This window comes from Eretmochelys imbricata, chromosome 9 (assembly GCF_965152235.1).
Source record: "Eretmochelys imbricata isolate rEreImb1 chromosome 9, rEreImb1.hap1, whole genome shotgun sequence".
In the NCBI taxonomy this organism is placed as follows: Eukaryota; Metazoa; Chordata; order Testudines; family Cheloniidae; genus Eretmochelys; species Eretmochelys imbricata.
Window position 1 is genome coordinate 64390168 of NC_135580.1, and position 23643 is coordinate 64413810.

The 23643-nt window shown below is 49.7% G+C and overlaps 1 protein-coding gene across 1 annotated transcript; it reads left to right on the plus strand.

Moving 5' to 3' along the window:
• Positions 1-4717: 4717 nt before the first annotated feature.
• LOC144270489 (thymosin beta-15A homolog) lies at positions 4718-10696 on the plus strand. The gene is made up of 3 exons (XM_077826980.1): positions 4718-4825; positions 8662-8766; positions 10177-10696. The coding sequence occupies exons 2-3, from the start codon at positions 8667-8669 to the stop codon at positions 10212-10214; spliced, it is 138 nt and encodes a 45-aa protein (XP_077683106.1). The 5' UTR covers positions 4718-4825; positions 8662-8666; the 3' UTR covers positions 10215-10696.
• The last annotated feature ends 12947 nt before the right edge of the window (positions 10697-23643 follow it).

Consider the following 23643-nt stretch of genomic DNA (forward strand, 5'->3'; position numbering starts at 1 on the left):
GGACCATATGTGGTAGCTCTCTTTTCACAGTTTTGTTATACTGTCCACCTGAAAATCTTGTATCCTTCTCTCTCTTCAGCTTAAGCCAGAGCGTTGTAATCAGCCCTCTCTATTTACCTGCTCTTTCAGAGGGAGTTTTTCTTTTTAGGACCAAACCAATCCCAGAAAACCAGTGGCAGTAACACTCCTGTAAAATCAAATCTATCCACAGCCAGGCAGGAGGGAGAAGCATCTCACAACACCCGATACCCTCCCACTGATGCACAAATCTGGTACTAGTTTTTCACATAGGCCTTTTTTTCTCAAACAGCCTCCCTTTAAATTGGTAATGCGCCAGGAAACAAATCTAGGTAACAGCAGAGTCCCCGAGAAGCATCAGGTGTTGGTGTCACTCACTGCCCAGTTTCTCTCCTCTGCCATTTCTTTGTGATAGCATAATAAAATGCTGGGAGGGATTTCTTTTTGGTGTCAGTTGGGGAAGTGCCTTTTTGATGCTTCCAGATCAAGATTTAATGGGTTGCAGAATAAAGAGATGAGCTATTCAATTAGAAGAAGAAGAAGACTGTCATTTTTAAAGGGCCTTCCCTCCCTGAGGATCCCAACATGGTTCACAAACTGTGCGTACAGCACTACTTAAATGCAGCCCCTTCTGAGGTGGAGCATGACAGTCAGCATACCACATATGACACAGCAGCTGGGAGGAGGGAAATTTTGGTCCAGGGCAGTCCTGTTCTTTAGTGCCAATCCACAGCAGACACTCTCTCTTCTTAAAATCTCATCCTGAAGATCCCCTCATCCTGAAGATCAGGTAAAGAGCATGGAATTTAATTTACCTTGGAAGAATGAAGTGAGTTAAGCACACAAGGACTTCAGTGGTCTGATTTGTTGTTACTCTGAACATCCCTGTGGCAAGATGCTGGGCAATTGTCTGCCATTGTTACACACACTATTTAAAGCAGGGGTGGGCAAACTTTTTGGCCCAAGGGCCACACCGATGAATTGAAATTGTATGGCAGGCCATGAATGCTCACAAAATTGGGGTTGGGGGCGGGGGGCAGAGGGGGTCAGAGCTCTGGTTGTGGGGGCGGGCTCTGGAGTGGGGCTGGGGATTAGTTTGGGGTGTAGCAGGGTGCTGAGACTGAGGGGTTCGGAGGGCAGGAGGGGGATCAGGGCTGGGGAAGGGGGGCAGGTTCCAGCTGGGGTTGCAGGCTTTGGGGTGGGTCTGGGGATGAGAGGTTTAGGGTGCTCCAGGCTGGGACTGAGGGGTTTGGAGCGTGAGAGGGGGATCAGGGCTGGGGCAGGGGGTTGGGGTGTGGGGAGAGGCTCAGGGGTGCAGGGTCCGAGCAGCGCTTACGTCAAGCAGCTCCCGGAAGCAGTGGCATGTCCCTTCTCCAGCTCCTACGTGAAGGTGTGGCCAGACGGCTCTGCATGTTGCCCCATCCGCAGGCACCCCCTTGCAGCTCCCATTGGAGCACTGGAGCAGGCCTTTGGAGCACGTAGGAGCCAGAGTTGCAGCTTGTGGGAGCTGCGTGGTGCAGCCCACAACCCAGCGTCCCGGCCAGAGCGCCAGAGTGGGGCCGAGCCATGTGGTGCAGCCCTGGACCCCACTTCCCAGCAGGAGCTCGCGGGCCAGCTTAAAACGGCTCACGGGCTGGATCTGGCCCAGGGGCCGTAGTCTGTCCACCCTGATTTAAAGGGTCTTTATGTCAGTGTGTGAAAATTATAGTTGCTGTATGTCTAAGAAGCATGACGATTCCATGCAAAATGGTTTCTTAATTATTCAGATCTCTTCCCAGAATTCAGAAGAGTGTGCATAAGGGACTTGGCTGACTGCCCAGGCCACATCTCCAGCTCAAAAGCCTAACCTTCCAAATGATGCTCCTAAGTAGCATCTCAGAAGAGCCAATGCAATGATTAAGCTGCCCATGCTGGACAGAGTTAGGGAGGCAGTGGTCCCATCCTTAATTGCCTTAATTTACAGCATGCAAGTGTGGACCCCCCCAGTTTATACAGTACCTATCAAAATATAAAAGGAAGGACAATAATTACAGTACACGGATTGAAAGCTGAGAAAGGAAGAATGTTTATAGAGTCTAGAAAAGGGAATTCTCAGGAGAGCGATGAGCGCAGTCTATAAATACTTTCTCTGTAACTACTGTATACACAATAGGAGTGGATCATTCATGTTGTCAGAAGACAGTTGGACGAGGAGTAAGAGCCTGAAGCTAAGGAAGGAAATGGCTAGGTCTGGCTATAGGAATAACAAGGCAGTGAAACAGACACCCACAAAGGAAGTGATTCATATCCACTCAGGGAGTTGAGGCACCTTAGAACTATAGCGTGGTGAAAAAGCAGCAAGATCTACTTCTAGATCAAGCACAGCCTCTGAAATATATCGGCCATCCTCTTTTTCACCAAAAACAAATGGCAGAGATGAAATCAGACCTAGACAGACATTCTGTGCAAACAACCTTTGTGGATAATGGTTGTTGATAGTCCCTTAAAAAACAGAGATGTCTTTTGCAGTTCCCCTTCCAAGCATGGACCAAATTCCTCCCTGGTGCAACTCAACTGATTTCATTTGGGTTACCCTAGGGCTGAATGACAGGTTTCAGAGTAACAGTCGTGTTAGTCTGTATTTGCAAAAAAAAAAAGGAGTACTTGTGGCACCTTAGAGACTAACCAATTTATTTGAGCGTAAGCTTTCGTGAGCTAGAGCTCACTTCATCGGATGCATACTGTGGAAAATACAGAAGATGTTCTTATACATAGAAATCATGAAAAAATGGGTGTTTACCACTACAAAAGGTTTTCTCTCCCCCCACCCCACTCTCCTGCTGGGAATAGCTTATCTAAAGTGATTACTCTCCTTACAATGTGTATGATAATCAAGTTGGGCCATTTCCAGCACAAATCCAGGTTTTCTCCCCACCCTCCCCAACAAACCCACTCTCCTGTTGGTAATAGCTTACCTAAAGTGATCACTCTCCTTACAATGTGTATGATAATCAAGGTGGGCCATTTCCAGCATAAATCTAGGGTTTAACAAGAAGGTCTGGGGGGGGGTAGGAAAAAACAAGGGGAAATAGGTTACCTTGCATAATGACTTAGCCACTCCCAGTCTCTATTCAAGCCTAAGTTAATTGTATCCAATTTGCAAATGAATTCCAATTCAACAGTCTCTGGCTGGAGTCTGGTTTTGAAGTTTTTCTGTTGTAATATCGCAACTTTCATGTCTGTAATCGCGTGACCAGAGAGATTGAAGTGTTCTCTGACTGGTTTATGAATGTTATAATTGTTGACATCTGATTTGTGTCCATTTATACTGAATTTAGCCCCATTTCTTTGTGTCATTACACGTGAGCTTCAGTCACTAGATGGTGCTGCTAGGAAAAGAATAAGAACAGTCTTTGTCGTCTTGCAGCGAGACACGCCCTTTTCTTGGCCCTCCTCAGAGGTGTTCTTGCTCCCATGCTCAAAACTCCCTCTGTCTTGCAAAAACGTGCTTGTTACCCACACTCCAGCATAGTGAATGACTGAATCCTAATGTAACACAGAGCTCTTTTTCTCCCAAATTGGGCACGTTTCACCAGAAAAGCCCAGCTCTGCTGCCTGCTTATCTAACTCCTTTGCTGCAGGGGCTGTGCTTCCAAGGTTTACTGGTGAGGAGATGGAGATGGTGTAATTTAGCTCTGGTTGGAGAGCCTCTTTCATGGCACTGCAAAAGGCCATGAGCTCATCCTACACTTAGCTGTGGCCTAGCGTCCTCACACAGGAGGGCTTCAAATCCAGGCCACAAACAGGCTGGGGCAGAGTCTAAAGTGGACCATGTCTGAGCTAAGATAGGTACAGTATATTTGTTCTGTTGGAGAGGGTGGCGCTGCAGGGCTCCCACAGCCAATTCCATTCAAGAGCACTAGCCTCAGTCTCTTCCATGCATTTTCTTTAGGGCTGGATTTTCTCATGCTTTGTCTCAGGCTGAGAAAGGACTCGCATTTCGGAGGGTTGGGAAAGAGGCCCTATGTATGGAAGTGCTGCTTTGCGTGTGTCTGTGTACGTGCATAGGACCGTCTGTCTGCCCATGTGTCGTCTGTAGCCCGGCCTGTCTGTATGCCTTTGCGCATCTGAGCGCCTGTCTGCATGGACATATGGCCCCACCAGCATATTTTTGCTACTGTTTCTCCCTATTTCAGCTCTGCCGATGGGAGCAAAAATATCCTAGGGGAGCTGCAGTCTGCGTTTGCCCGAATCTGTCTCTCGAGGGCGATGTGTCTCTGCGTGCCTCCGTGTCTGTCTCCCTGCCTGTGAGCCTCTCCGCGAGTCTGTCCGAAAGTCCCTCTGTCTCTAGTGGTGTGCCCGCCTCTCTGTCTCCGATTCTCTCTCTGCGGCGAGAGCAGACATCCCTATGGAGCTGCTTTTCGGGGCTCCCCCTGGCCCGCTCACACGTGGGGAGAGCCAGCCATTGTGTAGCCGATGGAGGGAGACCCTCAGATGCATGCTGCAGCGCCAGCCCTGGCCCCCCTCCCCGCTCTCTCTCCGCAGCGCCCGCCACCCCACGCCTTCAGCTAGAGTGGAGGAAGGGGCGCTTTACCCCCGCCCCGGTGCACCGTGCGAGGTGTAGTTCTCTGGCGCGGCGCGGCTAAGGGAGGGCCTCGAGACCCAACTACACTTCCCAGCATGCCGAGCGGCTGGAAGGGCGGCCAGCCAATGGGAGGCAGGAGCGGGCGGCAGCCGGGGTATATAAGGAGCCACCCCACGCGGGAGAGCTGCAGACACCTGGGCGATTGCAGCAGATTCTAGGGGAGCACTACAGCCGGCCCAGCAGGTACGGGGCGTGCCGGCCCGCGCGCAGCCCCCATTGTGTGCACCCGGGGTGCTGCTGGAGGTGCCCCCTTGCGCGGGCCGGTGGGGCGTTGGCGGCAGCTGCTGTTTCTGCCTGTTGCGTGCGCTGGGGGTCCTGGCGGAGATGCCCCGCTGCTGGGGCTGCTCCCGTTGCATGGACGGGGGTTCTGGTGGAGCCGCCCCGTTTTTGGGAGATGGGGGCAGTTGCGCTGCTGGGTGTAGCCGGCTCTTGGGGGTGGAGGGAAGAGGGACGCTGTTCCCTGCGGGAAGCCCAGCGGAGCTGTCTCCATGTGACTGGGCGGGGAACCGCCCAACCCTGCCGTGGGCAAAGCGCCCAGGGCTGGGAGCTGCCGGGAGCCGCCGCCCAGGTGCGCGGGCTGCGGGACCGTCTCTCCCGTGAACGGGGTGAGGAGTCGCCCGCCCGGGGGTGCCGCGTGCAGGGCCTCGGGACGGGGTGAGGCTCTAGCCTCCGACCTGTGCGGGTCTCGGCTCCTCCCAGCGCGCTGCCCTGCTCTCCCCATTGTCCTCCGGCTCTGCAGTCTGGGGAGGGGCTTTACCGCACGCCCCGCGCCGGGGATCGGGGGGGTGTCCGGCGGGGCGGGGGGGTTTAAAGCTCCTCTCCCCACAGCACTACTCCCTGCGCTGGGGGCGGTGCGCTCCGCCCCACTGCCCCCGGTGGAGCACCGCGGAGTCTCTGGGGTCCCTCGCTGGGGTGCCTCGCTGGGCGGTTGCAGCCGTGGCTAATGGGAGGGAAGCTGGGCAGGGGGGTTTTGTTCGTTGATGGAGACACTTACTCCTTACAATGGGTGTGCATGTTGGGTGTTGGCCGGTCTGGGCTCGGCAGAGAGGGACGCTAAACTGGGCTGGGGGACCGAGCCGGCATTGCTCAGGCACATGGAGAGCACGGGGACACCTGGCTGGCTTTCTCTCCCTGTGTAAACTGGAGGGAGTGGTGAGTGATGGAAGGATCTGCTTCTTTACCATGTGGGCTGGGGAAGAGGCAGGTGTTGATGAAAGGAAGGATAATGCTGGTCTGGCTCTGCTCCTTTCTCGGAACAATGTAGTTCTTCACTATTAGGCTCCTAAATACAAAGGAGATCTCCTATCACTTCAAGCCTAGGAGACAGGGCTCTGGTGCCCAACCCAATCAATTGGGGTGTGTCTCTCTTACTGATCAGGCTTTTTTAAAATAAAACTCCTTAGTGGGCTTTTCCTCCACCCCTGTTCTAACGCACATGGCCTTGCTAGCTGTGCTGCCTCAAAGGCCCATCCCTTATCACTGCTTGACATCTGAGCTGAATTCTGAGTGCTTTATTTCCTTACAAAGAAAAGGAGTACTTGTGGCACCTTAGAGACAAGCAAACAGCTCACTCACTTAGAATCATAGAATATCAGGGTTGGAAGGGACCTCAGGAGGTCATCTACTCCAACCCCCTGCTCAAAGCAGGACCAGTCCTCAACTAAATCATCCCAGCCAGGGCTTTGTCAAGCCTGACCTTAAAAACATCAAAGGAAGGAGATTCCACTATCTCCCTAGGTAATGCATTCCACTGTTTCACCACCCTCCTAGTGAAAAAGTTTTTCCTAATATCCAACATAAACCTCCCCCACTGCAACTTGAGACCATTACTCCTTGTTCTGTCATCTGCTACCACTGAGAACAGTCTAGATCCATCCTCTTTGGAACCCCCTTTCGGGTAGTTGAAAGCAGCTATCAAATCCCCCTTCATTCGTCTCTTCCGCAGACTAAATAATCCCAGTTCCCTCAGTCTCTCCTCATAAATCATGTGTTCCAGTCCCCTAAACATTTTTGTTGCCCTCCGCTGGATGTTTTCCAATTTTTCCACATCCTTGTAGTGTGGGGCCCAAAACTGGACACAGTACTCCAGATGAGGCCTCACCAATGTCGAATAGAGGGAACGATCACGTCCCTTGATCTGCTGACAGTGCCCCTACTTATACATCCCAAAATGCCATTGGCCTTCTTGGCAACAAGGGCACACTGCTGATTCATATCCAGCTTCTCATCCACTGTCACCCCTAGGTCCTTTTCTGCAGAACTGCTGCCTAGCCATTTGGTCCCTAGTCTGTAGCAGTGCATGGGATTCTTCCATCCTAACTGCAGGACTCTGCACTTGTCCTTGTTGAACCTCATCAGATTTCTTTTGACCCAATCCTCCAATTTGTCTAGGTCCCTCTGTATCCTATCCCTACCCTCCAGCGTATCTACCTCTCCTCCCAGTTTAGTGTCATCTGCAAACTTGCTGAGGGTGCAATCCACACCATCCTCCAGATCATTAATGAAGATATTGAACAAAACCGGCCCCAGGACCGACCCTTGGGGCACTCCACTTGACACCAGCTGCCAACTAGACATGGAGCCATTGATCACTACCCATTGAGCCTGACAATCTAGCCAACTTTCTATCCACCTTATAGTCCATTCATCCAGCCCATACTACTTTAACTTGCTGGCAAGAATACTGTGAGACTGTGTCAAAAGCGTTGCTAAAGTCAAGGAACAACACGTCCACCACTTTCCCCTCCTCCACAGAGCCAGTTATCTCTTCATACAAGGCAATTAGATTAGTCAGGCATGACTTGCCCTTGGTGGATCCATGCTGACTGCTCCTGATCACTTTCCTCTCCTCTGAGTGCTTCAGAATCAATTCCTTGAAGACCTGCTCCATGATTTTTTTTTTTTTTTTTTTCCAGGGACTGAGGAGGCTGACTGGCCTGTAGTTCCCAGGATCCTCCTTCCCTTTTTTAAAAGATGGGCACTACATTAGCCTTTTTCCAGTTGTCCGGGACTTCCCCCGATCGCCACAAGTTTTCAAAGATAATGGCCAATGGCTCTATAATCACATCCGCCAACTCCTTTAGCACTCTCAGATACAGCGCATCCGGCCCCATGGACTCGTGCTCATCCAGATTTTCTAAATAGTCCCGAACCACTTCTTTCTCCACAAAGGGCTGGTCACCTTCTCCCCATGCTGTGCTGCCCCGTGCAGCAGTCTGGGAGCTGACCTTGTTCGTGAAGACAGAGGCAAAAAAAGCATCCTCTGTCACTAGGTTGCCTCCCTCATTCAATAAGGGATGTTATTCAATAATAGCACTTTCCTTGACTTTCTTCTTGTTGCTAACATACCTGAAGAAACCCTTCTTCTTGTTACTCTTAACATCTCTTGCTAGCTGCAACTCCAGGTGTGATTTGGCCTTCCTGATTTCACTCCTGCATTCCCGAGCAATATTTTTATACTCTTCCCTGGTCACTTGTCCAATCTCCCACTTCTTGTAAGCTTCTTTTTTGTGTTAAGCCAAGCTGGTCACCTGTCATGTTTACTATTCTTTCTACACATCGGGATGGTTTGTCCCTGTAACTTCAATAAGGATTCTTTAGAATACAGCCAGCTCTCCTGGACTCCTTTCCCCCTCATGTTGTTCTCCCAGGGGATCCTGCCCATCAGTTCCCTGAGGGAGTCAGTCTGCTTTTCTGAAGTCCAGGGTCCATATTCTGCTGCTCTTTCTTCCCTGTCATCAGATGCATCCAGTGGATGAAGTGAGCTGTAGCTCACAAAAGCTTATGCTCAAATTTGTTAGTCTCAAAGGTGCCACAAGTACTTTTTTTTCTTTTTGCAAATACAGACTAACACAGCTGTTACTCTGTAACCTGTTATTTCTTGTATGTTAGCAATCAGGCAGGTCATCCTCTTACATCTGGTCACTCTCCCCAAAGGGTTCTGGCCATGTAACTTGCACATGCTGCCTGGGATTTCCCTTGCAGGGGTGGGTTGTAACTTGCTTATCTTACTCACTTAGCTAAAATGTGTGACAAACCAGACCTCTCTGAAGTTGAGAAATTTGACAAGAAGAAGCTGAAAAAGACCAACACGGAGGAGAAGAACACACTCCCTTCAAAGGAGAGTAAGTATCCAGTTCCCCCTTTCTGTAGGGGCAGGGCTAGCTGAGCAGTTAAGTGGTTCCTAAATCTTTGTATGCATGGATGACCATGCCACTCCTTACAGCAACATGTGATGAATTCCAGGTCCTCTGCTGAAGGCTTTAAGTCTTAGGTGTAAGTTGGGGCCTAGGGCAGTGCTTCATGAAGGTCTTATACTTGCCAGGCCATACTTCTGGCTCGCAGAAGAAGCAGAATTGAAGTTCAGTTTTTGTGATGTGAGCCTCTGTCTAAATAGCCTGCTATCCAGATAGAAGGGAAGAGGAAATTATTCTAAAGCAAGGGGACTGGCAGAACTGCCCAAAGCCTGGTCTGGCACTCCAAAACATGGTTCTCCTAATAGCATTTTGTTGTGACACAGACTTCCAATTCTGCCTGTGTAGGAGTGTCAAGTGGGAGCGGATGTGCTTGTGCTGATCTCATCACTGAGAAATCTGGCAGACTGAGGCATTTTGGTCTGGTTTTTCTTCCAGTCGAAAATATTATTTTTGTTTTATATTGCAGATAGGATCTGAGCCTCAGCAAGAGCTAGAATGATACAAATGCCTCTGGCTGGGGGAAGTTGTCAGTACCTTTTTTAAAATGCATTTTTAGTACTAAGTAGTAAGAGGGTTTTTAGCTCTTACTGCCCTCTGCTGTTTAAGCTTACCTCAGCAAACATGCCTGAAAGACCTGAAAAGGTAACTATACTGTGCTGTATGGGGGTCTTTTGAAATGACAAATACAATAGTGAGGTAGGCAGCTGCCTAACTGTTCTGTGCAAAGAGCTGGTGCTCTAAGTCAAAGTGGCTGAATGGTCTAGACAAGTCACTTCACCTTCACCTTCCTGTCTGCAGAATGGAATGGCACTAGTCCATCTCACTATGTTGAGAATTAGCTGAAAAGCAGTGAGTTCTCAGGACTGACTCCTTTCCAACTTGACCTGGGCAGCAGCAACAGTCCTTTGTCATGGATGCTCCATGAAAACTGGGTCTTAGTTTTCTCAGTAGGAATAGTCCCCTTATGGTCTCTTGCAAACATGTTCTGTTGTAGCACTGACTTTGCGGGGGGTGGGGGGGTTGTGGGGGGGGTTCTTTGAGAGAAGGGAAATAGGTATCGGGGAAAGACACTCAAATCTCTAAAACTAGGGAAAATATAACCTAGTACATACCAACTGATGCAACACCTCTCAAAGCTTGCCCAGGGTTTGGATGCTCCTCAGCCTGACCTGTAAGGTGCTAGTGTAGTGACCCCACTGTCTGGGCTTGGCAACTGTAGAGATGGTATCCAAATATGGGTGGTCTCTGCAGGTAGAGCAGCTATGCTGTATTGCCCCAACCCTTGAGGAAGGGGCTACATTAAGGCAGAGAGGCTAATGGAACTCTCTTCTCTTTCAGCCATCGAGCAGGAGAAGGAATCCGTGAAGTCGTCATAGAGGGAGATGGCCTGGCAGGAAGAGCCACCACTTAATTTTTTTGCTTTGAATTAAATCATCTGTGTGTTTTTTTTTTTTAAATTACATGTACCTGTATAGAGAAATGCTGCAACTTCTAACTCTGTCCCATTGAGCCAGCTGCTTTGGCAGGTGGAGGGATGAAACATGGTCCTTTCAGAATCCATCAGTAGCCTGACCCAACCCCACCTTTTCTGCTTGGCCACCTCCTGTTTACAGCACTGATCTTGCTCTAATGCAATGAGGGAGGAGCAGAGGGCTATGGGAGCTCCTGGGTACAGAGACCCCCTTCTGCTATGGGTAGGGTATGGTGTGTGAAATTCTTCTGATTTGGCCTACTGACCTGGGTCTGTCTGGCATATTTGTTCACAAATGGTGTTTCTGCAGCCTCACTCGCAATTTTTTTGTCTTCCTTGAAATAAAGTGAAAAGTTTATTATAAAAATAAAAAAATATAATGACCTACTTAAGAACTCCAGGCTTCTTTCCTGGCCCTTCAGCTTGTTTTGCTGTTGACCTGTCAGGAGGTGTTGGTGCTGCAACCTAGCTTGGACAGGAGATGTAGTAAAGAAGTGTGCTCTCTACTTCCATGCTGGTGTTCCCATCCCTGGTCTTGATCTTGACTTGTAAAGCTAGTCTACAACCATATTCTGAGGGTTTCTTATGGTGCTTAAAGACAACTGTCACTATTGGTCACCCTCCGGCTAGGGCTGAGCTCCCTTTTCATGGGCTGAGATGAACATAAGGATATTCTGATCACAGGATATTCTGCTGATGTTAATAGGAAGCTTCCACAAGGCTCAAAGAGAATGTGACCTTTATCTACTAACTAGTCTTGTAGAACAGGCCTAAACAGTGTGTGGAATGGCCTAACGTGTTTAGGAGTCAGATTACTTTAACCACCACTTCTAGCAGCACATCGCTTAGTGTGGATGTAGTTTCACTAGAATAAAAGTCCTTGCCATGCTGCTCCTCTCCTCTTGCATAGGAATGCAATACTAGAGTTGGTGTAGCTATCCAGCCCTCATCCTTGCTCCCCCTCCTGTGGGGTGGATGCAGTTGTACAAGGCCTTAATGTAAATAGGATGCTCTTACTGTTCACCCTGCAAACCAAATGATGCAGAGGTGGGAGGGAAATGGGACTAGGTCATTACTTTTTTCCCCTCCTATCTGCAGCAGCTCCCAGTTTCCTTTGTGTCCCTCACTTAACCCTGTGAGCCACAATGAAATACTGATGTTACCATCTGCCTTCAGGGATTAAACGCCCCTGGCAGCAAAAGGAGCAGGGGACATTTTGCTGTTAGTATTTCAGGGTCAGCAAATAGGGGAATCAGTGTTGCATTGGCTTCCTTCTCCCCCTGTTTGATGGGGTGGGTAGCAGGCCTGGAAGCTCTTGAGCTAAAAGCATAGGTGTTTAACAAAGCTAGAGTAGGCCAAGCTGATGAAGTGAGTTGGTTGGTGCTCACAGACTGGGTATCTGATATCTGTACTCTAAAGACTTTCATAACTGGCTCTTCAGAGCTGCACCAGTACAGTGGATCCCATTTAGAATTGTTCCCCAGTATGTGACCTTACAGCTGTTTTCTGTATGAAACCGCTAATCAATAGGAAGATTTGGGCCCATCTCCAGTGGCCTGCACTTGTAAGCCTTTACACAGCAGTACTGGCTCTGCCAAGTCTGGGTGTCCTAGTGTAGATGCAGGGTTAAAACACTAGTAAAATACCCCTCATTCATGCTGACACTGGACTAGAACACTAGACTAGACAGTAGCTGCCCACAGGTGGGGGTGTGGGTGAATGTGTAGCAAATTGCCCTTCTCCTTTTCCTGTGAGCTGGAAGAGGGGAAAGGGCTGTAGGGAACTCTTTCAGTAAGAGCTTTCTCTGCCCTATCTTAATACCTATAAACTGATGGAATAAGGGTCTAAGAAACAATGTACTGCCTCCCTCAAAAGAGAACACTTCCATCCAATGTAAGACATAAGCACTGGACAACTTCTGATCTGCTTTTGCTGTCTGATTCAATAGTCTTAGAATGGTTTCAGAGTAGCAGCCGTGTTAGTCTGTATTCGCAAAAAGAAAAGGAGGACTTGTGGCACCTTAGAGACTAACCCATTTATTTGAGCATAAGCGCCAGTCGTGTGAGCTGTAGCTCACAAAAGCTTATGCTCAAATAAATGGGTTAGTCTCTAAGGTGCCACAAGTACTCCTGTTCTTTTAGTCTTAGAATGTCTTCCCTAATGCTTGCCCAGGGGAAAGGGGGAGCCGCTTGCTGAGACTTCCAGTAGCTACTCTGAGGCCCTTATAAAACATTTGTGTTTTAAGTCCCGAGACGGTGGGGAAGCTCAAGCCCTAGCAGGGCTCTGACATTGCCTGTCAGCTGGTGGTTTGACTCTTCCCAGCCCATGTGTAGGACTGTTTAATTGATGTGCATCTACTGGCATTTACAAACCTCCCATGGGTGCAGCTCAACCAGCAGCAGCAATTGTGGCTATAACATAGAGTGGAGGTTGGTGTTTTGCCGCTGTCCCCTGGTGGAAAGTTCAGAGCAGGTCTACAAGTACACTGTCGCCTGGTGGAGAGTACAGAGCAGGTCTACCATATTCTGAGGTTTCTTATGGTGCTTAAAGACAACTCAGTCGCTATTGGTCACCCTACAAGCGTATGCTGGTGTTCCTGTCCATGCTCCCAGCTGTGCCGCTGGTTGCTACCACCCATGGGTGAACTTAAGGAGAAAAAGAAAAGCTAGTGCACACAAGGGGTGGGTGAAAAGAGGCACCTCCATTCACCATGTAGGAATCTTCTGACCAGAAGATTCTAGGATGCTTTTAATTGCCAACCACAGATCATGGCTAAGGCTGTAAGAAAGCCTAGTCAGCTGTACGGGAAAGCATGCTGCCCTTGGACAATTTGTCCATCTAGTTCAGTAACTTGCTACCTACGCTGGCCTGTTGCTGACTCCCACTCTAATGAAGCACATTTCTAAATAGGAAAGATGCAGCATAGCTGCTTTTAAACTTACCCTGTAGAAGCAGTGTTGAAAGACCTGAAGGTGAGTGAGTGGAAGGGGTTCACAGAGATTCTTGAGCTGGCATGGTTCCTCTTCAAGCACCTTTCAGTGTATCATTTGCCTGATCTACCCCCAGTCTCAGTAACTCCCACAGTCCACGATCCACTATGGCCTCAGAGGCAAATAACTTTCAAGCTCAGGAAATAAGCCCTGGTTCAGAAACTGGTGGTGCTGCGAGCTTCTAAATCAACAAAAGGGTGTTAATTAGCAGGAAACTTAGTCTTGCTAATCAGACCACTTATGTCCATTTCACACAAGTGCTTGTACCTCTGAAAAGTGCAGGTGTATATCCCAGGAACAGCGAACAGACAGTGGAGCTTCCACAGCAGAAAGATCTTGGTGACCCTAGAGTCACTCCAACCAGAAATAACCACAAAATCGAGTCCTGGAAACACTGCCAAGATGGATGTGTAAAACATGTCTTGGGATGTGCCTAATGGCAATGCTCCAAATGCTCCAGCCAGGATGCACAAACCTCAAAAACTCTGTTAGCCAGCATTTCAGGGGGATAGGGTTGAAAAAACATCTCTGGAAACACAGCAATGGAAACACAAATAGGTAAATATTCAATGGGATTTCCCGTCCCTTCCTTAGGCCGCTACAATGTAGTTCCTTAGCAACTTTATTTAGAAGGGAGGAATCCTTATATACACAAAAACTGCATGTTTGCGTCTGTTCTTGCTCCCCTGCTGGAATCTATTTACTTTCACATTTCAGAGAATTAAAATAAGTGAGGGTTAAAGATTGCAATGTCAGGGATGCATTGAATGTGCATCTCCTGGGCCATTAGTCACAATTAGGGGTGAGATGCATAGCCATTGCAGGTTTGATTTGCTATTTCATTGACAGGATGTGCTTAGTGGGGGGGAGGTGTTGCCTATGTATCATCAAGGACAGCGTGTAGTCACACTTAGTAAAGCAATCCCCCATCCTTTCATGTATTTATACCTGCTCCTGTGTTTTCACTCCATGCATCTGATGAAGTGGGTTCTAACCCACGAAAGCTTATGCCCAAATAAATTTGTTAGTCTCTAAGGTGCCACAAGGACTCCTCGTTATTTTAGTCAGAGTAGGTGATATAGGTGATATCAAGTACTGTGATTGGCTGCTTTTGAACACTGAGACACCAATCAGGCAAGGTTTGGCTGGTCATGATCTTCATTTTGATTTCACTTGGATACCATGGGCAAAGAGAAGCCCAGTGCTGGCTGGGAGTTGAGTCTACTCCTGCACAGTTTGCAAAGCCACGGACAGCGCAGTGTGTGGCGACTCCACATGGCAGCCATGTAGAAATCAGGTACATTGAGACTCAGCTTTACACAGTCCTGGCCATGGAGACTGCAGAGAGCTATGAGCTGCTGTTGATGCCACAGACTGCCTCTCTTGTATTAATTCTGTGTGCTTTTGGGGCAGTAGGGGGGGTCCTAGGTTTCTGAACCTATGTGGCCTGGCTGCTTAAAGCCAGTCGTCCCCTTTTGACGCCAAAGTGCATGCTAATCACCATTCACTTTAACCTTCCCTTTCTAGGAAGGTGAGCAGGAAGGTGGTGGCTTTTCTGCTCCTCATTGATGTCCAGGTGCGTCTGCAGTAGAAGACCACCAAAGAAAGGCCTGAACCTGGGCTGGAATCTTCCTTTGTAGCTGTGACCATTCTGGTTGGGGTCATGAATACTCTCCCATTGGCATTAGTTTGGGTTCCTTTTGGTGATGCTGGATCTCTCTGTGACTTTGATCGCTACTAACCAGGGGTGGTTGTCATATATCTGTGTTACCAGATCCTGTAGGAAGAGATACACTTGCTTTAAAATCAGACTCCCTTGCCTTTTTGCAGACGTAGCTTCAAAATAGAGTAAACCTCCATTGTTGTCGGCTACCACATTAGCATCAATTCACTTCATTTCTACTGTGTAGCTTTTCTCCTGCACATTTAGATGCTCTGTGATTTGGCAAAAATAGGAAGCATTAAGCAGACAGAACTATGCTGTGCAGCCTGATCAGAAAAGAGAATCATAGACCCAGCTTTAACTCCACTAAACTCTAGTACTGGCCACTGTTGGAGACAGGATACTGGGCCAGATAGACCATTGGTCTGATCCAGTTTGGCCATTCTTATGTCTTAAAGGTCAGAAACGTTGTTACTGGTTCAGAACTTAAATCTACAAACGGAGGCTTTGCAGAAAGCACCCCTACCCCATCTGTCTGACTCGTTAATACATATTTATCAAAAACACGTTCCCTAATTCTAAAGAGAAAGCAAGACTTTGTTACCAGTCTCCAGACCGCTCGCCAGTGCCCCTCAATCCTGACCTGCAGCCCCCCTTTTTATTTGTGCCCTGGCCTCCACATACAGCTCTGGAGATGCCCCTTAAGCCTGACTGAACGACTCCTGAGTAGATGCTGTTAGTCGTGCCACACTGGGGTACTCGAATGGTAAGGACTAAATTCAGACCTGAGTTAAGAGATCGCAGCCTCCAGTAAAGCTGCACCTGTTTGTCCCTGGTCTGAATTTGACCCTAAGTCCCTGTGAGTCACCAGGAGCTTCCATATTGTTTCACTTTGACCCCCAGTACTGCCCCCAGGCAGGGGGAGGCAGATCTCTGAGTGCACAGGGGAGTGCACATAACCCTTCTTCCTGTGGATGCCTCTACAGAGCAATGATACTGTGTTTTTTTACTGCCCAGGATTACAAAGCCCTTTACATGCTAGAGTCAGATCCTCAGCTGCGTTCAATCAGCATAGCCCTGTTGAAGTCAATGGAGCTACTCCAGTTTATATCAGACAAGGGTCTGGGCCCATGACTTTAGCCTGACCTTTGTGAGATCTGTAAATAGTGTCATCCCCATTCTAAGGCTGGGGAGATAGGCAGAGAACTTCAAGGAGCTTGCTCAAGGTCACAGGGAGGCTGGCAGAGCTCCTGACCTTCCTAACCACAAGGCCATCTTTCCTCCCGCAGCAATTCCCCTATGTGGAATGGCTCCAATATAATGCAGGAGAGGAACTCGCACCCTCTCTGGATTTGCTGTTGCTAGTGTGCAAACCTCCTCTGCTGACCCGGCTCTGGAGGCACCGAAGGTTTTGCACATGCTTGGAAGACCTCGCAAAAGAGGAAGTGAGCAAAGTGAAGCATGAGACCCAGTAACCACTGCTCTTAATAAAACTTCCCCCTCACCCTTCATTGCACAAGTGAGTCAGAGTTGTGCTTTACCTTTCTGGGGAGGCCAGATTGCTGGTTCTTTTCTATCAACTCAAAGTGAAATGCAACTTGGGAGAAGGGGAGGACACCCACGTGGCTGGGCAAGGGGCATATTTTCCAGGTTGATTCTCCGCTCTTACATAGAGACCCACATCCTCTTGAAGGCAGAGCAACGAAGCAGGTTGTCCATTCCATATCAAAGTCAGGCCATGGTCATTGGTTCCTAAGCACGGGGGTTATCCCAGGGCCTCCAGTCCTGGTGACGGAGCTCTGTTAGGGGAATTGGGATCGGGCTGGAGGCACCATATCTTACCTCACATCACACATCTGCACTTATCTTGCATCAGAGACAGCCTCAGCCATAGGACGAGGGGGCTGCGTTTATGACGAAGGCCCCGTCTATGCTGCTTTTGTTACCAAGTCAGAGGACCCAGTGATAACACGGATTACTAACTGCGTCTCCATAACCTTGGGTTGTCCTGATCACTGGGATTCAACTAGCAACATCTGTAGCTGTGCTCCAGCTGGGTCGGGGGACAACTGTGTGGTAAGCAAGTCCCCTGCCTCAGTTAGAATTGCAGTGCCGATGGGGCCTGAAACAGCCATGTGTCTCAGGTTATGGCACAGAGCTCCATTCAGCCTACACTCATTAATGATAAACTCGTTCACTGGGTGATAGGCTGAGGCAGAGGGTGCGTGATGGGACAGGAAGCCTTTGCCTTTGAGGTCACATGTTCAGCTCTGTTAGTGGCTGACAGTCACTCAGTGACTCCTTCCTGCCTGGAGCTCTGTGGTGAAATGAGCAGGTGGTCTCAGTCCCACACCTCCGAAGCGGGTGTCGGCAAACCCCACCCCCACAACAGGCACTAATGGATCTCACAGGCTAAGCAGAGACGCCCCTGGCTGGCTGGTGACTGGGTGCCCCCTACCCCTATAGATGACGTATAGGCCATGTTGAGGTGTGTTAGGAGGGGTCTTGCACTGCCCGTGCTACACCTGCAGTGTGGGGAAAGAACGCTCTATCTGCACTAGGCCGTTAGACACAGAGGACAGTCCAGATTTCAGGGGCTCGGCATCCCCATTGGGGCTAGATTTTCTACAGAGCTGAGTTCCCAGGTTCTCAGGAGAGCGTGCTGTTCTGTGTGGGAGCAGCTGGGTGCTGAGAGCCATCTCACTTCCCAGCATTAGCATCCCCTGCTCACCGACTGCACAACCAATACAATAGATGTGTGAGCCCTTCACTTTGAAATGCTACCGAAGCCTGCTCCATGCTGCGTTCCAGGCCGATCTGAGATCCTTATAGGCGTGAATAGGATCTGACTCCAGAGCAACAGCTGATGGGGCTGATTTCTTACACACCACACCTGGCCCTGCCTTTCCTCTCTCCCCTCTGGCCTCTCTTTTCCGAAGCTCACTGTGCAACCTCCCAGAAGGCTGAGTGAATGCAGGCATGTCTAAACCCATCTCTACTTGCATGACCTAGGTGTGCCTAGGTCAGGCTCCCACACAGAGCCCTGCAGCACAGAGAATAATCAGCCTTCCAGCCAGGCTCTGCAGAGCTTGATCACACCCAGAGCCAGCTCCAGAGCTGGGTCACAGGGAGAGAAACCAGCCCTGAAGCACAGGGGAAGAACGATGAACTTGACCGCCCAGGCGTGAAGACCCTGCCTGCAGAGCTGGCCTCCTGGCTCTGATACAGGGACAGAACCTTTCCTGACCCTCGCAGCCAGCCCCCTGTGCTGTGACACAGGCCGAGAGTGATGAATTTCGTGCAGCCCCTCCCCCACAGCCAGCCCTGTGACATGGCAGAATCGGCCTCACAGCCTCGCCTGCAGTGCATACCTGCAGCACCATATGCCACTGCCAAGCAGTGCTGGGAACCGGGGCGATGCCCCTCCCAGCACAGGTGTGAGCGCAGAGAGTGGGGGATGGGAATAGAAGGGCCTTGGAGAGTCTGCTCCCCCAGAGCTCCTTGTGTCTCACTGCTGTTCAGGGTGACTGGGACATGCCGGCTGCACCACAGGGTCAGAGGGCTGATCAGCCATCCTGGTGGGCTCAGACAGGGCCAGGGGTGTAGGGCAGCTCCAGGTGGTGCTGAGGCAGGAGGGATTGCAGAGCTAGTGCTGGGGAGGTAAATGCAGCTGGGAGGCATGCCTGAACAGAGAGGCAGGTGGCGGGGTGCTGCCCACCAGTTTGGGCACTGTTGGCAGCTTCTCCAGGGAGCAGGCCAGGTGGAGATCACAGGCAGCCGGGCCCTCTCGATTCCTGGCCACAGCCATGTTTCTAGGGCTGAGAGGCAGCTCCCAACCCCGCCAAGGGGGAGGGCCCCATCTGTCTGCAACAATAAAGCAAGGTGATGTCATTCCGTAATCGGCTGGGCAAGTGCTTCATTCACCCTGTCAACAGCCCCAAGGAGGAAGGGCAAGGGGCAGGCAGGCACAGTTGCATCCACCACCAGCAAGTTCCTGTGACAGCTCCACATGGGAAAATTTCCTCTTTGGTAGAGGAATGGCACCTCATCAGCCCAGTCCCTAGTGACAAATCCACACACCCAGCTGCTAGAGCCAGGATCTCCACACCCAGCCTGTGAGGGCAAACCCACACATACATCAGGATCTTATGCCAGGTTTCACGCTGCCAACTTCTGAGTGCAGGAGAACCCTCACGTTACTGCGAAGCTCCACACTGTGTCCAGTGTGCCCTACACGCGCCATCATTACACTAGTGCTAGAATCCACACTGCCAACCACTGCATCCAGTGAGATCCACATCCTCCATCATTATGCTGGTGCCAGGATTCACATTGCCAGCCACTGCTTCCAGTGAAACCCACACACTCCAATATTACACTAGTGCCAGGCTCCACACTGCCAGCCACTGCATCCAGTGAGATCCACATGCTCCATCATTATGCTAGTGCCAGGATCCACACTGCCAGCCACTGCACCCAGTGAGATCCACACACTCCGGTGTACTAGTGCAGCCTCACACTGCCAGTCTCTACAGAGAGTTTCCTAACCCTCTTGAGGGGCTTAGACACTGGCTTCTAGCAGGAAGGAGAGCGCTTTTGCTTTCCTTCCTGGGATGTGCTTTTGGAATGGCTGTAGGGGGATGTAATGTTTCACAGTCCTCACTAGTCCCCTCCCCTTTTCTTGCTGTCCATTTAATACATATAAAGCTGAGTCCTGCCTGCCACCAAATGCTTCCCACTTCAATCCAATTCCTTCCCACACATCTCGGCCATGTTCGAGGTGACAAGAAAAGGAGGGTTCTTTAAAATGGAGGCTAGGGCATCTCCTCCTTCTCTGTGATGCATGAACAAGGACTATTTGTTTTTTCTTTTAAGCTGTTTTTTTCTGCTGCATGTTTTTTACTGTGGAAGTATCAGGAGTGTCATTTCTGGACTCCTCTGCTTTTCTTGGCAGTCTTGTTCTCAGCTGTACACAGTCAGTTTTCACACACTTGGCTGCAGGGGGCGCTACTTTTGAAACGAGAGGCCCGTCTGACCAGGCGGTCGCTGAGTGTGGGAGTTAAACAGAAGCTATCAAATCCACATTTCTTTCCCTCTGAGCTGCTCAGCTTTCACTCTCTTGAGACCATCATTCACTAATTCTCTAGCTACCCTACGGTCTTCCGAGGTAGAGAAGACATGAATTTCCAGTGGAAAAACAAAGCAACCCTGCCCCTCCGCCAAGCCCAGCCCTTTTTGGACAGCCCCCCTGTTGGCCTCTTTAACACATAATAATTAGTCACCCCACCCCCTGCAGCTATAAAGGTGTTTGTAGGTTCTTTTCCAGACCCCTCATGTAACCTGGGCAGGAACGTGGCTGCTGTGCTGGGCGTGACTGTGCAAGCTTTCATACAGACCATAGAGTCGGGCTGCACTGCCCAGCACCATGGAGCTGCATTGACAGTAAACAGAATTGCACCGGAAGGCGGGAGAAGAAAAGCACAAAGAACGCAGACACCTACAGCTGCTATCCAGAGTCCTTCTGCCTTCATCAAGACAGGGGTTGCTAAAGCCCCCAGACAGTAGCCAGGGGACCCAGGTTCCAGGCCCAGGCGGTAGAGCTCCCTTGACAATATCCAAGGTTTAATCTGTCCCAACTAGGCCTCAGATCAATCCCCATGTGACAGAACACTCCCCACAACAACTCAGGGCCCTTGGGTCACTGGCCAGAGCCCCGGATCATCGCAAAAAGGGTGTTTTAGCTGGATGCTGTTATAAATATAAAGGGAAGGGTAAACACCTTTAAAATCCCTCCTGGCCAGAGGAAAAACCCTTTCACCTGTAAAAGGTTAAGAAGCTAGGATAACCTCGCTGGCACCTGACCACAATGACCAATGAGGAGACAAGATACTTTCAAAAGCTGGGGGGAGGGAGAAACAAAGCCTCTCTCTCTGTCTGTGTGATGCTTTTGCCGGGGACAGAACAGGAATGGAGTCTTAGAACTTAGTAATTAATCTAGCTAGATATGCGTTAGATTCTGATTTCTTTAAATGGCTGAGGAAACAAGCTGTGCTGAATGGAATGGGTATTCCTGTTTTTGTGTCTTTTTGTAACTTAAGGTTTTGCCTAGACGGATTCTCTATGTTTTGAATCTAATTACCCTGTAAGATATTTACCATCCTGATTTTACAGGGGTGATTCTTTTTACTTTTTCTTCCATTAAAATTATTCTTTTAAGAAACTGAATGCTTTTTCATTTTTCTTAAGATCCTAGGTTTTCGGTCTGTGGTCACCTATGCAAATTGGTGAGGATTTTTATCAAGCCTTCCCCAGGAAAGGGGGGTGTAAAGTTTGGGAGGATTTTGAGGGGAAAGACGTTTCCAAACGGACTCTTTCTTAATAATACCAGTTAGACATTTGGCGGTGGCAGCGATAAGTCCAAGGGCAAAAGGTAAAATAGTTTGTACCTTGGGGAAGTTTTAACCTAAGCTCGTAAAAATAAGCTTAGGAGGTTTTCATGCAGGTCCGCACATCTGTACCCTAGAGTTCAGAGTGGGGAAGGAACCTTGACAGATGCCTATCTGCTAAAGAGCACAGACAGCAAACATAGGGGATCTTGAGTCAACCAGCTCCCTGGACAGTATCCAAGGAACCTGGGTTCAGCTGCCAGTTTGCAGACCCCTCTGGCCAGTAACCAGGGAGTCATAATTCCATGTGTGCCTTGGCCAGTCCTGGGGAAGCTGGGTTCTCTCTTCAGTGGAGATGTGCCCCTCTCAGACCAGCTGGGCACATCCTCGCCTCTGACTGCCCAGAGTATTTTGCCTCATCCGCTAGTCACCCGCACTGATGCCCCCGGCTGGGGCCCATGAATGAGCCCTCCCCACCAGGAACCCAAAATAGAAACAGACTGCTACAATTATTCTCCTCTTCAAAGCATTTTTTTTAGAAGATCTCTCCAGCAGCAGGGACTGCGTATGGAAACACGCAGCAGCTGCATTGCCTGGCCTGGCCCAGTCCTCAGAGACGAAGGTCACGGCCGGGTGAAGCCAACTGGCCAGAAAAAGACAATCCTCAGAATCGAACATAGAGCAGAGCACTCTGCTTCTAGCCCGATCTCCCTGAACTTAGAGCTGTCCTCGCTCTCTTGAGAGCCCAGCGAGTTACCTGCAGCAGGCAGAATTACACAGACAAAGGGACATGTTTTCCTCAGGCTGCCTAACCTCTGACCATGGGTCATTAGATGCCAAGGTATGCATAGGCATTGCACATTCCAGAGGAGGGGCTCACACGTGTCTGCAAATTTGGGCTTTGGTGTCCATTGGATGCAGTTCCTGGGAGCAGTGAGGAGCAGCCCCAGTTCTCCCAAAACTCAAGTCTGAGCTCTGGGTAACGGGAGTGGTCTCCGTGGCTTACATGGAAGAGGTATGTATTCCTAGAGACTCTCCTATGCTCGACTTTCTAAGCCTGTCCCATCAGCACTAGCACTGATGGAGCTGCACCAGGGAGGGGAAATTTAATCAAGTCCTGAGTGCAGCCCTGCTATTCCAGTCTTGCCTATTGCTCAGAGATCTGAGAAGAGAGCTCTGGGTCAGGATATGGATCTTGGGAGATCTGAAGAAGAGCAGCCACCCCCACTGCCCTGTCTGCAGCTGGGAATTTAAGAAAAGTAGGAGCCCTCACTTAAGAGATAGTTTGAGGAGCGCTCTTCCCACAATACATTATGACTTTGGGCCCTGTCACTCAAATCCCCATAGCTAATTCATGGGTTGGGGAACAGTGACACTCTGGGGTTCAATCCAGAGCAGTAAGGGCTAGTGTGATCAGATAGCAAGGGTGAAAAATTGGGACAGGGGATGGGGGGTAATTGGCACCTATATATGACAAAGCACCAAATATCAGGACTGTCCCTATAAAATCGGGACATCTGGTCACCCAAGTAAGGGAGTGTGTCTCTGCCTATCCTGCAGTTCGGGGTGCCTTAAATGCTGGGCTGCCGTGGCTCACAGCCCTTCCACCAACACCCTCCCAGTCCCAAATTTCCCCAGAGGTGCCTCCCTGCAGCATCCAGCTCTCTCCTGGAACGCTCACGGACGTTACTACATTTGCTGCTCCTTTAAAGACCCAGTAAGAGCTGTTTATTAAGCTAACTGGGGTGACCAAACACACTAACGTAATCACAGCACGGTGGTTTATATTGAATGTAAAACAAGTTTATTAAACAAAACGTCAGAGGTTTAAGTGATACCAAGCGCAAGGAGTAAAGGGAGACGGGGGACAAACACACACAAGTAAAAATACGCTTCTGCAGCTAAAACGTAACTTCAGCATGTTCCTTGCTGAGGCAGGTTGCTCACCAATATTCAGTTCCCAGAGACTTCAACCCCCTGGGCTGAAGGATCTGCTTTTCTCAGATATGCAAGAGCTCTGGCCTCTCGTATCTGCCCACTGTTGGAGACCAAAATGGTTTTTTGTTTCTGCTTATATCTCCCAACATTCATTGACCCTGTTACAAGCGGCAGGAAGGTTTCCCTCTCTTCTTCCCTTTCTGTTGACTTCCCATCCCCCTGCTGATTCCTATGTAAATAGGGCTTCCATTGTTTCGATTCCATAGTGCTTAATTTACATTGGAGACAGGTAGATAACAACTTTCCCTCCTGGCTGGGAAAAACCCTCTTTCTCCCTGTGTTTGATCACAGGCTTTG

Excerpts from the sequence above, each read along its gene's own strand:
- LOC144270489 (XM_077826980.1), top strand. The coding sequence starts at position 8,667 with ATGTGTGACAAACCAGACCTCTCTGAAGTTGAGAAATTTGACAAGAAG. Across the intron at positions 8,767-10,176 it reads CACACTCCCTTCAAAGGAGA|CCATCGAGCAGGAGAAGGAA; the intron begins GTAAGTATCCAG and ends CTTCTCTTTCAG.